The sequence below is a fragment of the Poecilia latipinna genome, unplaced genomic scaffold (assembly GCF_001443285.1).
Source record: "Poecilia latipinna isolate Pla-1442-1.1 unplaced genomic scaffold, P_latipinna-1.0 Scaffold1075, whole genome shotgun sequence".
Classification (NCBI taxonomy): domain Eukaryota; kingdom Metazoa; phylum Chordata; class Actinopteri; order Cyprinodontiformes; family Poeciliidae; genus Poecilia; species Poecilia latipinna.
Window position 1 is genome coordinate 222,990 of NW_015113691.1, and position 15,401 is coordinate 238,390.

Below are 15,401 nucleotides of genomic sequence, written 5' to 3' on the forward strand. Positions count from 1 at the left end.
GGGAAAAAAAAGGGGAAAGGGGGGTTTTTGTTTGGGGGGAGGAGAAAAGGGTCAAACAAACCGGTTTTTTTTTTTTTTTTTTTTTTTTTTTTTTTTTCCCTCCCGCGTTTTCCAAAGCGGAAACTTGAGGAAAATCTTTGTTCCCCTACCATTTCGATCAAACAACAAAGCGGCCCCGCTCAGGAAGGAAAAAGCGGTGCTGGTCGGAGTATTTTATCCGGATGGAGTCGTTGCTGGAGATCCGCGGTTCGAAGAAATTTGAGGAGAGCCGAGGAATTCCTGCCAGTCCGTCCGTCTCCTCCTCCTCTCTCTCCGCTGCGGCCAATGGGAACACCCGGAGCCCTCCGAGGAGGGGAGCAGAGAAAACTGAGGAGAGGGAGGCAGCAGAGAAACTGTGGGCTCACTGGCGACTGCGTGGGTATTGTTCTCCGACTAATTTGGCCTGCGTTAAGATGCGCATTATTTCTATTTCAATACTTCGCTGCGGATTGTTGAAGAAAAGAGAGGAGGAATCAATATTAAATGGGTAGCAAGAAGCAGCTGATTGGAAAAATAAAACTATTTGGACGGATCAAAAGTTTGTTGAACCTCACAGAAATACGTCTCTGGTAGGGAGATGTTTATGATTTACAACCCATTTAACTTTAACGCAAACATGGTTCCAATTAAACCAGCCCACTAGATTTCCAACCTATTTAACTTTAATGCAAATATGGTTCCAATTAAGCCAACCCAATAGACATAAAAAAGCAAGGCAGACTCATAGTAGCGTAACACTGACAGGCTCAGATTTTGGTAGGGGCAAAATGGCGCATTGCCCAAGGGGGCCTGTGGGCAACAAGGAGCCTAAGGGGGAAACATATCAGTCATCTACACTCAACACATTTTCTGTGGCTTATATGTCAGTTCAGTGGGGAAAAGCATATTGTCCACATCATTGAATGACAATTATGCAGTTCATTGCAGCTGGCTAATGAAGCTGCAGATTTAAAAATAGATTCAGATTTTAGCTTAAATTCTGGTTTCTGTCACAAATGGGTTTTTTATGTACTTTGTGTTTTTAACCATTTCCTTGTTTATGTTCTACAGGTCTTGCCTTATTCTGTTAAGTTCTCTGTATTTGTTGTTCTAATGGTGTTTGCATATACTGTAGGATTCCTCTGTTTAGTTTGTTAGTTCATTTTTGTTCTCTGCTCCTTTTACATTTGATTTTCTTAGTTCATTGCCAGACCTTCTCTTAATCTGAAGACCAGCTGAGAGCCTTTTCTGTTATGGTGAGTGTTTTTAAGTTAATATTTATTGAAAAATGAAGAGAAAAGCAAAATACGGGAAGCCAGAGTCGAACAACAATAAACCATAACAAAAAGCCAGCCAGGAGACACGAGGAGAACGCAGTGAACCCTGGAAGAAGTAACGGAAGGAACCAGTGAGGAGTGACTGAGAAAGAGGTGCTTAATTAGGTAAATGATTGCAGGTGTGAGGGGAGAGAGATAAAGGCAGACTGGGGAGAGAGAGAGAAAGTGGCACAGGGGACCAGGGACTAAGAAATTAAACAGTAAAACGAACTAAACATAATTAAACTAACGTTAAAATAACGGGACAAAAGAAATAAGCAAACTAGAATCGCTAACAAAGCACTGAACTAAAGAACAAGACTTGTCTAACCAAAATAAGACACAAACACACAAAAGGATAATGAAACTAGAATCAAACTACAAAACAACCTAAGATACCAGGATCTCAATATTCTTCAACTTTTATTGTGGTAATTAATCTTCCTCCCTCAGTTTCCCTGCTGTCTTCCTCTCACAGTTGTTCCACATCTGGCATATCATCATTTTCCACACTTAGTTTCTCCATTCACCACTTCAACTACCTGCTCACCCCTGCATCACTTTTATCATTATTATCTCTATAAAGGCACTCAGACTTCAATTTAAATGCCTTAAAGTCCAAGTATGTGTTATTTTAAATAAATCTGAGCTTTTTAAAAATATAAATAGCTATACAAATGTATGAATGAGTGTGAAAATGTACGTAGTTCATTTAATTATTAAATATCCTTATTTTATTTGGCAATTTTAATGAACAAGTTACTGATTTTATTTGTGAGTGGAGTGGTTGTAGGTTTGAGTTTGGTTGTGTCGCAAGAGGAGGCAGAGAAAGACAAGCAACCGCTGAGGGAAACATTTTTGCGAGAATGGCTGCTGTAAGTTTTTCATAATTTGTTTGTACATTTCAGCGTGATTTTACATGATGGGCAGAGAAATGAGAGGAAACGGATTGCTTTCAACTTCTTCTTGTCACAAATGAAAATAGGAAAGTGTCCATATATATTTAGAGTCTGATATCTTTCAAATCTACTGCAACTTCGTCAAAGCGCTCACCTGTGTGTGATTTAATCTCAGAATAAATACAGCTACCAGAACCTCCCCCCCTCCACTTTTTCTTAGTCTTAATTTGAAAGCATGGAGCTGCTAAAAAAAAAAAAAAAAAAACTCCCATGACTCTAAGTGGAACCACATGATTTGGTCAGGTGAGGCAAAGTCTGACCTTTTCTACAACAAGCACACAGAAACTTATATGTAAAGCAATGAAAGTCTATATTACAGTTCAGGTTTTCTTATTTGTCACAGCTTTCTGATGCTGTTGGGAATGTTCAATAGAAAAAAAAAAAAACCTGTATCAAATGATACATTATACAGATTAAGAAGAAATATTATAATGCAAATCCTGAATGAATACCTCTCATCAACATAACAAAACCAGAACCAACGCTCATATTAAGATGGGAAAAACCAACAATAATCACTTTGAATAAAGTTTAACACATTGTCTACCTCAGTATCCAAAAGTTTGTCTTTCACATGGGCAGCTTGACTTTTTCAAAGATTTTTTTTTTATATAATTTTTTTTAAACTTTCTTGAATAGAAATGCCTTTAGTTTAGCTGAAGCTCACATTTACCCCCTTGAATTAAAATCAGTAGTGTCAGGTGACTCAGATTTCTGGTTTTAGTGTTTGCAGATCCGTCTTTCTTCTAAATATGTCTGTAGCATTAAATGTTTCAGTTTTAAACAGGCAGCCACATCGTTAATCTTTGAGGCAGCACTTGTCCTCTTCTGCCACCATATTTCAGTTAAATTTCTTTAAAACCATAAAAAATATTACTAAAATTACTTAAAAAAGAAAAAAAAAACCTCATAAACTAGAAGATTCATCCTCAGAGCTTCAAAGCCTGATTTCAGCGTTTCAGGGTTACACACCACCGCTGGTGATCATGCTCCAAAATGAGTAATTAGAGTAATTAGGAAGAACGTCCAAGGCAGAGAACGCAGCGGCACACTAAAGTTTGAATATAAAAAAGAAAATGAATTAGTTTTTGAACCGCAAGCCATCAATTACAGTATGACCTCATCCCCTCTCAGTTATTTTACACCCCAAGGCCTTTTCCATTTGTATGCACAATGTGTGTTCAGGGTGAATAATGATAAACCAATTCTCTTTTGTTATCTGACGTTAGTTTTGTGCTCTCGCGCTCATATTATTGTTGATGGTTATTCCATTTTTTCTCCATACTGTCTCCCTCAATCATTGGCCTTTTGTTTGCTTCTCTGCTTTGTCACCATACATGAAGCTGTGAGAAAAGGTTTAATTTCTAATTTTTATGCTTGCCTTCGGGAGTTCAGTTCAAGACTGAATTAAAGCAGCAAGGTAAGACAGATAAGCAAAATGTATCATCATGGTAAGAAATTCGATTATGGAGATTTTTTATTTTTTTATTTTTTGTCTTGAAGAAAATGCTTTTTCACTGTGTATCTAGGCGCAGAACCTGAATCTAATTCTGAAATGGAGAGTACCACTGCAATGCCAAATCTAATATAAAACAACAGATAAACGTCATGATCCGTGAATGTTTGGGCTTCATTTAGGGTTGCTCTTTTTCATGTTTTATATTATAAAGTCAGCTGTAATTTTCACATCTCTAATTTAAAAGCTAAAAGTAATGACAGCCGTCTAATGTCTTTCTTGAAATTCTGATAAAAGTTACATTTCCATACATTCTATTATTGAGTTAAATTAAAGCAGAGTTGCAGGAAACAGAAAATACGACCCCCAACATATTTTATGCCTTTTTATAGTTTCACAGGGTTAGAAATGTCACCATGCTCTGTCTCCGATATCTGACTTTTTATTTTTGAGCTTCCTGCCTTTGTGAGGCAAATGTTTACTCAGAACCTGCAGCCATCAAGCATTTTTGCCTTCCAGTAAACCGCTTCACCTATCATTGTTACATTTAGATAATTTTAGAATTTGCTAAAGTCTAAATCATTTAGATTTAGTCTAAATCGTAGAACTGAAAGTTTTTTACTTTATCAGTTCATACCTACAGCTATAAATTTCCTCGTCTTTCCTTGTTCAGGACAGATAATAGCTTGGTTTCCCAATCTAAAATCCGCCCTCATTGTCTAAATTGAGATCACGCTGACTGCTGTCCACTGATAGGACACTCACAATGGTCTTTGGGAAATGTATTTTAGGATTCGGAGTTTGTGCTTAGTTCTGCTTTCTTGGTTTACTTTCCGTAATGTCTTAATTTTTAAATTGACCCTTGTTTCTTTGTTGACGTTACTTCCTGTTTCATTGTCACCTCACCGCTTTTCAGTTTCTAATCAGCTTAATTTAATGTTTGCACTGTGATGTTTATCTTCTTTGGTTTGTACAGTTTCTGTTTTTTCATTGCGTCTGGGCTTCACAACCTTGCTCTGTTACCTCAGGCTGTCAAAGTTTACACATCTTTCTGGTTGTGTTTATGTCAGCTTGTATTCTCATAACAAAACTCAAAGTGCCCAGGCACATCAGATACATTGCCATGCAAAGGTATTGATACAACTTGAGTTTCCTACATTTTGTCAAACTTTAATGTTCTTTATTGGGATTTTATATGATTGTCCAAATCAAAGAAAGCATGTTTGTGCATGAATATTAAATACACTTGCACATTTCTTAGAATATGCATCAGTTATTTATTTTAGACAAAGTTTTTCCGTGGTATATTTGATTTTTACGAGACAATTGCTATTTACTTGTTCTATGGTGTATTTTTACGTCTGTCTTTGCTTTCATTTCCCTGTCGCTGAGCTGCTGATACAATTGAATTTACCTACAGAGACACAATAAAGGATTCCATTTCTCATCAAAACATTTTCATATTCATTTTCAAACAGTCGTTCATTTATCTAGTATTAGTTGTAGAGCATTTATAAAGCATTATATCCAGTTTTTTCTGCTGTTTTTCTTTGGAAGACCCCCTGCCTTTGTTCTCCTAAATCTATAAAATGTGAATAGATTAATTTAAAATGTAAGGCAGAATTCATTAAAAAAAGATGATAGCAAACACAACTATGATAAAACAGAAATTACACTTTTATTTAAATCTATGGTTTTTGCACCAGGACATAATAATTACTCCATTAAAGTCAACGTTTGTGTAGTTTAATGATTTTGCAGCAACCAGTTAAAGGAAACCACACAATGGCCTTGGTTCTATGGTGAAGCTTAAACAGAGCTGTGCAAAATGAATGCCTGCAAACCTCAATGAATTTCAGCAATTTAAGCAATATTGAAAATAACTTAAAGCCAAAAGTCCTCAAAACAAGAGATTAAGAGTCTTAGTGGATAGTAGTGGAAAGCACTACTAAGTTATTACTGTTAAAATTTTTGATCAAACTTGCTTGATCATAACTTGACATAGTTTCTCACTCGCAGATTTTGCATATTGACTTCATTTTTTCATAATAATTAAACTGAATTTAGCTTGTTTGGGGTCTATTTGGGCATTTTAGGTTAAACATAGAACCTAAGTAATGTCAGACTCTTGCTGTTACATAAATAAGCTATTGAAAAGGGTGCACAGTTTGACCAGTTTTATTTTGTTTGTTTGTGTCATTCAGTTAGGAAACATCTCCTGAGAGAAGTATAGCAGAGAAGAGAGTCTCGGCTCGTAGTTGCTCCACAGCTTTCTCCTTGAACTTTACACAGCGCTAAACGCCGGAGAACTTGGCCTGTCTTTGAGAACGTCTTGTCTGTAACTTTCCTGTCATCAACCTCTGTTTCCACACCTTGTGCACCCACAAAAATGTGTTGCACTAAGATGAGCTCTTTCACACAAGCGTCTACCTCTGCATGCTAAATTTATTTCTATCTCAATTTTGCTCTTTTGTAAATAAAGTACATATTTGACCTGATTCGATGTGTGGAAAAGAGAAATATTTCTGTACAGGAGACCTTATCAAATGCTCAGTGAGATGTTCCAAGTTTGGAAAATTGGTTTCTAACCTCATCCTGATTTAAACTTTTCCACTTGTCTGCTGTGAAACTTTGCTAAGATAAAAACCACACACATGATTCTTGTCAGTTACGTCCACCATTCTGAAGACGGATTTTATTGAAGCACACCAGAATAGAGGGGCTGGATTCAAATGTATGACAATGTTTTCAGTGTGTTGGGTTTTTTGAACACCATGTTGTCAGTGTAATATTTTCATCCATTTGAGTCTAAAACATGAAATCATGATGAGGTGCATTGAAGATTGTTATGTGACAAAATAGGCACCATATATAGCATAACTGTTATTTAATGTCTGTTTATTAGACTAAAAACCAATTTTCTGTATAGATTATAAACGTTATCATAGGTTTGTGACTTTTTTCGGTTTGCTGCATGATTTCTTTATTTACCTTTTGTTCTCCTGATAGTCTCTTCAGCCTGCTGCGTTTCTTCTATCCGTTCCTTATCACGGTTATAAGAAACGGATATGTTCCTTTTAACACATGAGAGAAGACATGCACACCTCAATAGATGTCATACCACTTTCTGCCTCTCATTTCTTACTTTTCTGTCTGAACTTCCTGTCTTTGTGATACCTTTTTGCCTGTGTGTGAATAAGGTTTGCTTGAGACCTTCAGTCATCAAACATTTCTTCCACGTCAAACATCACTTTCACCACTAGTCATTTGCAAACCTGGTGCATAACGATTGCTGATAAGCTTCACCTGACAATAGAGTGTCTTTCCCGAACGTTGTGCTGTACAGAAAACTCAGTATTTCCAGGTTTTGCTAGACTGAAAATAAATATTGTGTTTATTGTTCCTACAGAGTTGATTATGATTTACTAAGTGAGCCCAGTCTTTTTGACTCTGGCTTATGCACAAACATGCAGAACAAGAATTTCAATCAAGCAGGAAGCTAACAATGTATCAGTCCCACATCTTTCAGGGACAATTGAATTTAACGTGCTGTACGACGCCACTGTGATAAGAGAGGTAGTTTTATCCTTATTCATTCTCATAAGCACATAAATAGGTTTTGTACTGAATAAGGAACAACAGGAAAGCTATTTAGTTCAGGAAGCAGGCTGTTATTGAAATACACAAGCTAATTTTCTATCATCCAACATTTTTATAGAACACAAGAGCATTTTTGATGAGCGGTGGTTTGTTTCTTTCATAGCCGTTTTTAAGATCTCAAAATCGCTCACATATCATAAACTCTCATTATAAATAAGCAGGAAGACAACTTTTAGTTGTGGTTTAGAGAAATGTGTTACAGACAACATCAGCTTCTCTTGGTATTTTTGGCACCTTACAAATGGTTTTGAACGTCTTGTACTTTTCCATGTTTTGTCATATAAAAAAAAAAAAATTGCAATTTGACACAGAATGGACCAAAAGAGCACAGTTGTCAGATGTGCAAACCTGGTGGAGATATTATCCAACTCATTTGTAGCTGTAAATGTGTTTCCACAAAATAAACTGAGGATGGCTGAATACATAAGCTCAATATGTTTTTCAGAGTTTTATTAGCAAAAATATCTGAAAATCATCCTTCTCCTTCTCCAATACACTAAATCTCACCCCAAAACACAAAATATTGTTTTTATGATGGGGTAAGATGTGAGAAAGTTCAACGAATTAGATTTTGCAACACACTGTAAACAGTAGAAATATAAAATGTTCAAAAGTCAGATTTTCATGGAGACCCCAGTAAATTATTTCAAAATGTTCCTACTTTTAATGTGAAGTTTATCTTCTACAGTGTGACTGAAAACTTTGGTTGCAAAGTGTGGACACAGACGATTACGGTACTTTGAAACACTTTTTGAATACATTTCCGCATTTACTCTCTTTCTGTCAGCGTCCCAGAGCCTGTTATGGTGTCGTCTTCTGTGCCCTTTCAAAGTTTCTTAAACATGATTGTTGAGTTGTCCACTGCCACTTTCTGGGGACCCCACATATTTTCTGTCAGATTCATTTCTGAAAAATAAAAGTTTCTCTGCATCCTCAGCTTTCTTGCAGACACCCAAAGGTTTTGGGTCAAAACTGAAAGTTATTTAGAACAACTCATGATTTGATCCAACAGTCCAGTTCAGGCAGCAGAGAACATAAGCAAAGCTTAAACCGGTAGCAGCAGAAACAAAGGACAGACCACGGGAGCTAAACCGACCAGGACTATACTAGTCCTGGTAGGACTACTGGAGTTCTACTCCAGTTCTACTGGAGGGTTAACAGACTGACATTCGACAACAACTGACAGGTGGGCTTAAATACACAGGGAGTAATTAGGGAACTAGACACACCTGGGAAACAATTAGGAAGGAGACAGGACTCACAGGGAACAGCATCAAAATAAGACACAGAGAAACCTAAACTAAACATACAGAGAACTCAGAAAAACCTAAATCCTGACAGTAACTGTGCTTAAGGTTTATGTTTATGCGTATACTTAGCGGATTTTATAACAATGCAGAAGTGGGGAGTTCTGAGAAAACCGTTGACTTAACCAGAAGAGCTTGATTTTTAATCAAAGATGATGTGTTTCATCCTCTACTGTCAGGCCATAGTGATGGTTTTAACAAATAAATGGAAGATAATTTTTTAGAACATTTAAATACTGCATCTATACTGTGAAAGCTAATTATAAGATGATTCTGAAGACTAAAATATGCATGAAAATTTGGAAATTAATAGCTGTGATAAAAATAATCAGCCTACTGAGGACTCAGGAAGAAAAGTAGCAAGTACACCTTGGCCTAAAAATATGTTGTGGTTAATTTGTGCTTCTTTAGGTTTATTTTAGTCTCCGTGTCTTTGCTCTTTGCATGAGCATGCGTTGGTTTTTTCCGGGCCTGTAACCTTTCTCTCACAAACTTCAACCTTGGTAGCACATAACTAATACAAGGCCTCAGCAAACCACAGTCAACAATATGTTCTGATCGGGTTGGACACTCGGATCAGCCTCTCTTTGTGGGCTTTACATTGTTAACATGTTTTCTTTCAGACCGAATTAACTGCATGATGGATGATTTTCTGGATGACATGGTCGTGAAAATAGCAACACGATAATTAATGCAACAGCATCTGTGTTTCCAGCCTACAGAAACTGGCATTTTTTTTTTTTTTTTGTCCCAGTTACTGCAACCTTTCATGACAAATAAGGATTAAACGTGCAAACACGGTTTTCGTCTTTGCAAAACGAAGGATGATTAAAGTTTCCTTGTAGTTTCTGCCAGCAAACATATACATACAGTCTCACACCAATGCAAAACTGGCACAGAAACAAAACACCGCAATCAAGACGTGTTCAGCCCATTGCTCCTTTTGCTGATTTAAATTCATGCACAGAGGACACGTGTATGTGGGAGCAGACGGTGCAGTGTTCACCACACACAACAGAGGTAGAGTAGCTGCTCTGATGTCTCTCTGTGTTCTGCCAGGGGCTTTCTAACAGGCATCTCAAATATTCACAAACATCCATCAATGCCTGTGAGGGTCAGAGACGAGATGCAGCCACCAAGACTCGTCCATCCACACACATTCGTGCAATCAGTGGCTGCTGTGCTCCCTGAGATTTCTGTTATCAATGGGTTTAAAAAATAAAAATAATTATATATATATATATATATATATATATATATATATATATATATATATATATATATATATAAAATCTGAGATCTACAGAGTAATTCAGAGAGAAGTTGTGTTTGTGTCTGGATTGTGGTTGCAAAGAGGACCCCATAATGTTAGGCCAATAACGAGGAGTTTAGAGTAATACTCCTAGTTATATAAGTTCATGGAGTGTGCATTCAGGTGATGGAAACATAGTTGTTGTGTTTGCAGCAAAGCGTGAAAATCTGTGTGGTTGAACGTTGAGGCTTGAGGCTTCCTCTGGTAGGTTCATGTGTGTAAGAGAGCCCTGCAGTAGCAGATAATAGGATCAAGGCTCCTCGTTCAAAGTGTAACATGTATAATATCTCTCTCTGCCTGCTGGATATGATAAGTGCAAAAAATTCAAAGACAAAGGAGGAGAGATAATAGATGCAATCGAATCAGCTAAGCACTGCTACTCATTGGTTGGCTTTCTTTTTTTTCTGTCATAATGACAACAAACACGATTATTCACGTTTTTGAGTAAGAACCATCGCTCTCTGTTCAGTGATCTTGTCTGGGCTTGTGCACCTCCTGAATGCTCTCAACCAGGATCCCAGTCATGGAAATCCATCTGAAAACAGTTCTAATTGACAGAATAGACATAAATAAGTGTGGGAGGAGAAGTCAGTGCAAACTCACACGTGTATTACATCAGACATTTGCAGAGAGACGGGTCTTCTTAGTCAACACTCACACTCAAGGGCACACTTTGAAACAAGTTTTCTGTTTGTCAGAGACAAGCAACCCACTGATGCTTACCACCACCCTTTTAAATAGAGTGACATTGGTTATCAAGATCGTACTCACAACCTAGAAAAATAATTTAAGCATTACATTTTCCATTGAATTATTAATGGCACTCATGAAGAAGAGAATGTCACAACAGGAAAAGTCCTAGTAATAGTTAGTGAGAGATTTATTGAGGCCATGACTAATAGTCTGTTAGTTATTCATGAAGAGAGGCAAGAAGAAAGCAATTTTTGAAAGAAAGCCGCATTTGCAGTTTGCTATAAGTAATGTAGGGGACACTGCAGATATATGGAAGTAGGAGATTGGATCAGAAGGCACTAAAATGTAATGTTCTGACCTACAAGTATATGTGTATATGTTGTTTGTTATTGTGGTTTCTTGCATTTTTTTTCTCTCTCTCTCTGCAGGTCTAGAGGCAGACTTCTAGCAAAGAGACTTGTGCCCTCTCTATGCTTCTTTCTCTCCTCTACTCCTTTTCCCTTTCCCTTTAAGCATTTTCTCCACCTTTCTTCTCCCTCTTTCTCTCCTTTTTTCATCCCTGTGTACATTATATTTGAAATAAACCCACCTGTGTAAGCCTTTGATGAAAAAGTAAGACATGTGGTTAAATCGCGGTTACTGTTTTATTAAACCACCCTTGGTCACATATCACCTCAACCTGTTCCTCTTCACAGGTCATTTTTCAGATAGAAATCTCATTGCGGTAACTTATCACAATTTTCTCTGTTAATAATGCTACAACAAAGATTTCTAATGGAAACCTCATGATGTGTGTTGCAAACGGTTAATGGGTGACTTTTGACTCAAGCCCCTGCAACACACGTGAGTTTCCTTTTCCTGTTCTTTGACATTTTCTGTGGGCTTTTTGTGAGACAATGTGTCTGTGTGGGCTTTGAGTAAATGAGAAATATACTGAATAGAAGCCACTTCTTCTATAAAGGACAGACGCTGTTTCTAGTATCTGTCCTTTTTTAACCCATATCATAGCACTAGAGCTTCATTAGAGCTTTACTAGAGCATTATTGTGCACAAAGACATACAGGTGATTGAAGCTGACCTTTAGATTTTATCTTCTGGCTTCTTAAATACCATCTCCTTCGTGATTACACATTTTTAGGAAGCTTACATAGAGAACAGATACTAGTGTTTAGCTCATTGTCAGGTGCAGTGTAATAAAACCTCACACACGTCAATACATTCTTGAAACTATTTCATATTTTTTATCTGCTCTTGAATTTCCTAAGCTTGGCGAAACTACTACTTTATGTAGTCAAACAGGTACTACTTCAGTAATGTTTTTTAAATTATTCGTAATGTCTTACGGTAATTAGGCCTGAGTGTGGCATCCGAAACTGAAAACAAAATATATATATAGTTGCAACACTTGTTAAAGGTGCAGTAGGTAAATTATAAAAATATTTACATATTTGTTGAAACTTTCACAACATATAACATGAAATAGATCTGTTAAAAAAAAGTCTCTGCCTCCTCCCTGTGATCCTGCTGTCATGTGCAATACACTGCTTGGTCAAAAATAACCAATTAGAGCCAGTATCAGGATCTTAGCACTGTCAAACACGCTAGTGTAAGCGCTGCTTAAGATTGCTGGTTTGCTGCAGCTGTGTTGATGGTGTAGACACAACTTAGCATTACAGGAACACTGTCTTTGGTGGCCATGTTTTTACCAGCCTGCACCTTCACAGTAAACTCCACTTTGAGAACAAGGGCCAGGGTGTGAGCAACGTGTATATGAGCATAATTGACAGTGCTAAGACCCTCCTCCTTTGTGCAGATGGCAGCAGGACCACGGAGAGAAGGCTTTTTTTTTTTTTTCGCACATTACGTGTTTCATTTAATACTGTCATAACAAATGTTTAAAAAAAAAAAAAACATACTTTTTTTAAATAAATGTTACCCAAAACCTTTAAGGATTTAATATTATCACATATGAACATGTTGGATTGGATAATGTTTTTCACTGCATTTTTGTATTTGATTGGATTATCTGTGTTTGATGTAAATATTTTTTGTACAGAGAAACTCGCTCTTGGCTCATAGGCAACCAGTTTCTCCATGTGGAATGCTTGAAATACACATTACCCAGGGGCATACCAGTCATCTGTCAAAAAGCAAAACAACTTACTCATACCAAAATGATTAACCAAATCCCTGATTCATCCCCAAAACACCAGGTGCAAATTTACCCCGATGGGCCCCAGACTGGTCATAATGAGTCCATGCAGGATAAAAACCTGTGGGAAACCACTCTGTCAGCTTCTGCTGGATTTACATGATGATGTTCTGAAAAGTATTTTGTCCATCATTGCTTTTAAATTTTCATCATTAAGTCTTGTCAAACCAATTTAAAAGCAACAGAATATGTGAAAATATAATCCAGAAGACCAGTCATCGGTGCAGTCAGTCCATCTGTTCAGTCAACAGATCGAAAGAGAAAAACAATTTGAAAATGTTTCCATCTGCGTGTTTGTTTGTCCCTCAGGCCTCTTCTACAGTTTGCCAGCGAACGTTAAATGATTCAGTGATGAAACTATTGTGGTCAGATGATCGACCTCTTCGGCATGACCTCAGCCTGTCGTGTTCAGAGAAAGCTGAAAAGTTGCATGCAAGCTAAGATTAAACATTATGACGTGGAACAGTTTCAGCTCTTAGAAGATAGGACATACTTGGTCCTTATTGAAACATCTTAGAGAATAATTCAAAACATGCTGTCAAGGCAATAGACTGGCTGAAGAAAACTAAAGGTCCTGAAGGAGCCTAGCATTTTTGTAGATATCAATCCTACAGAAAATTTATGGATGCAGTTAAAACTTTGACTTACTCAGTGACTGTCAAGAAGCGTAAAGGATTTAAAGTTAAAGGAGTGGGGCTAAATCTATCCTGGCTAGCAACTACAGATAGTTTCTTATTCTTACTGCTTGTGCCTTCCATTAAAGAGTTATCCACCTAACGTCTGCTTAGGTAAGGGATCAAATGATTATTTAACTTGGCGCCAGCACTGTTTGTTTATATCTTTGTATGTCAGCCATTTATCAGATCATCAAGGAGTGAAATGAATAGTTCTCCCTGTGTATAATAGATTCTATACAACTGGTAACTAAAACCAGAAGAGAACAAAATGTGACCAAACGCTCATCATGAGCACAACTTGTGCGGTCCGTTACTTAACAAAGCTGCCCTTTTTCTAGCAAGCAACGTCTAAAGGGGATCTAACAAAATTGGGCAGATGACTGTGTAATATCTAAATTTGCACAAATTTACCAGCCTCAATTATTTTTATTTTTTTTTTAAGAAATCCTTGCAAGCCTTTACATCAAATCTACCAAAACAGAGAACGCTCCATCATAAAATGCAGCTTTGCCATCAAGCATGCTGATCTTTGAGTGAATCAAATGATATTTTTCCCTTCCTTCACTCTTATTTAGTTGCTTGATGCATAAGATTATTTTGTGGGTTTTTTTTGCTGTGTGAAAAGTCACACTTGTCGAGGCTCGAAGAACTTTCGCACTACTCTACCCGATATGCACACGGAGTGCTTTACATTCTCTCTAGTAAGCATTTTAGGAACAAAATGAAGACACAAAGTCTTACACCACACTTGGCCAAGCCATGTAAATGATTTTACAATATAAACCACCTTTCACATAACTTACACCATCAAAACTATGCAGAAATGCATACCCCACATGTCATGGTTTACACTCTTGTAACTTCACGTTGCTTCACCAGGTACCACAGTTTGCCATTTCTCACAGGAAGTCTAACCATAATTTGTGTGACAGAAAGGCATCAGAGAAGAAATTCAGATTTGATAAAGAAACTTCCTAATTTAGGTATTAGGAACTGAAACAGATGTAGTTTTTAAAGCCTCACCTGTGGGATGCAAAATGGAACAGAAGTGTAGGTTTTCAAAATTATCTAAAAGAAGAAGCCAAGTTGGACAAGAAAACAAACACTGCTAATCATTTGAATCAGGCTCTTAAAATCTCTATCATCACCTGGTCATAGTGGTTGTAACGTGGTGTAATAAAATTCAAATTAAACCAGCCCACTCTGATGTCTCCCACATCTTTTTGAGCCTAGACTCTGGCTATGTGGTTGCTCTGGATATGAATTTTATTTTTATGCCTAAAGATAATCTTTCTGAACAATTAACTCCAATTTTGTTTAGCAGAAAAAAAACAAACAACAAAATCTAAATGATTTAGTTCTGTTTTTAGTTTTTTTTTAAAGAACTGTGCACATGATTCGAACATGACTTTACCTCAACCCTGACAAGGTTATTCGTGCAGCTTTGACTTAAGCTCAGCCAAACAGCAACTAACCACTTCCTTTTCTCAGCACCTCCTCTGCAACAACATTTAAGGCAGACAGTAATGTTCCAGCTAGTCTCTCGCTGTCTGATGGTCATCATGTTCAGCCTGAAGCAAGCTGCACTGCTCTTCATTCAGCTGTTACAGACAAACTACGTATTTGCAGGTATAGAGATGATTTCTGTTTGTTAATCAAGATTATTAATTTAGGATGTCCTGTTAATTTATTTATTTTCCCTTCAATGTCAGCGTTCGCTACAGCAGACCACTACGATGTGTTGGTGTCCAGAGGAAACTCAGTCCTGCTCACTTGCAATCTATCTAATGA

General features: G+C 37.2%; 1 protein-coding gene and 1 long non-coding RNA gene across 2 annotated transcripts in view; one reads left to right on the forward strand and one right to left on the reverse strand.

Moving 5' to 3' along the window:
• fstl1b (follistatin-like 1b) overlaps nt 1–363 on the reverse strand; it is a 27,559-nt gene extending 27,196 nt beyond the window's left edge. The window contains exon 1 of the mRNA XM_015051948.1: nt 150–363. Coding sequence (XP_014907434.1) covers nt 150–152 — 3 coding nt within the window. The 5' untranslated portion in view covers nt 153–363. The remainder of the gene's footprint in view (nt 1–149) is intronic.
• LOC106959390 (uncharacterized) overlaps nt 1–15,401 on the forward strand; it is a 19,427-nt gene extending 4,026 nt beyond the window's left edge. The window contains exons 2-4 of the long non-coding RNA XR_001427338.1: nt 790–795; nt 15,150–15,239; nt 15,323–15,401. This is a non-coding gene — a long non-coding RNA (uncharacterized LOC106959390). The remainder of the gene's footprint in view (nt 1–789; nt 796–15,149; nt 15,240–15,322) is intronic.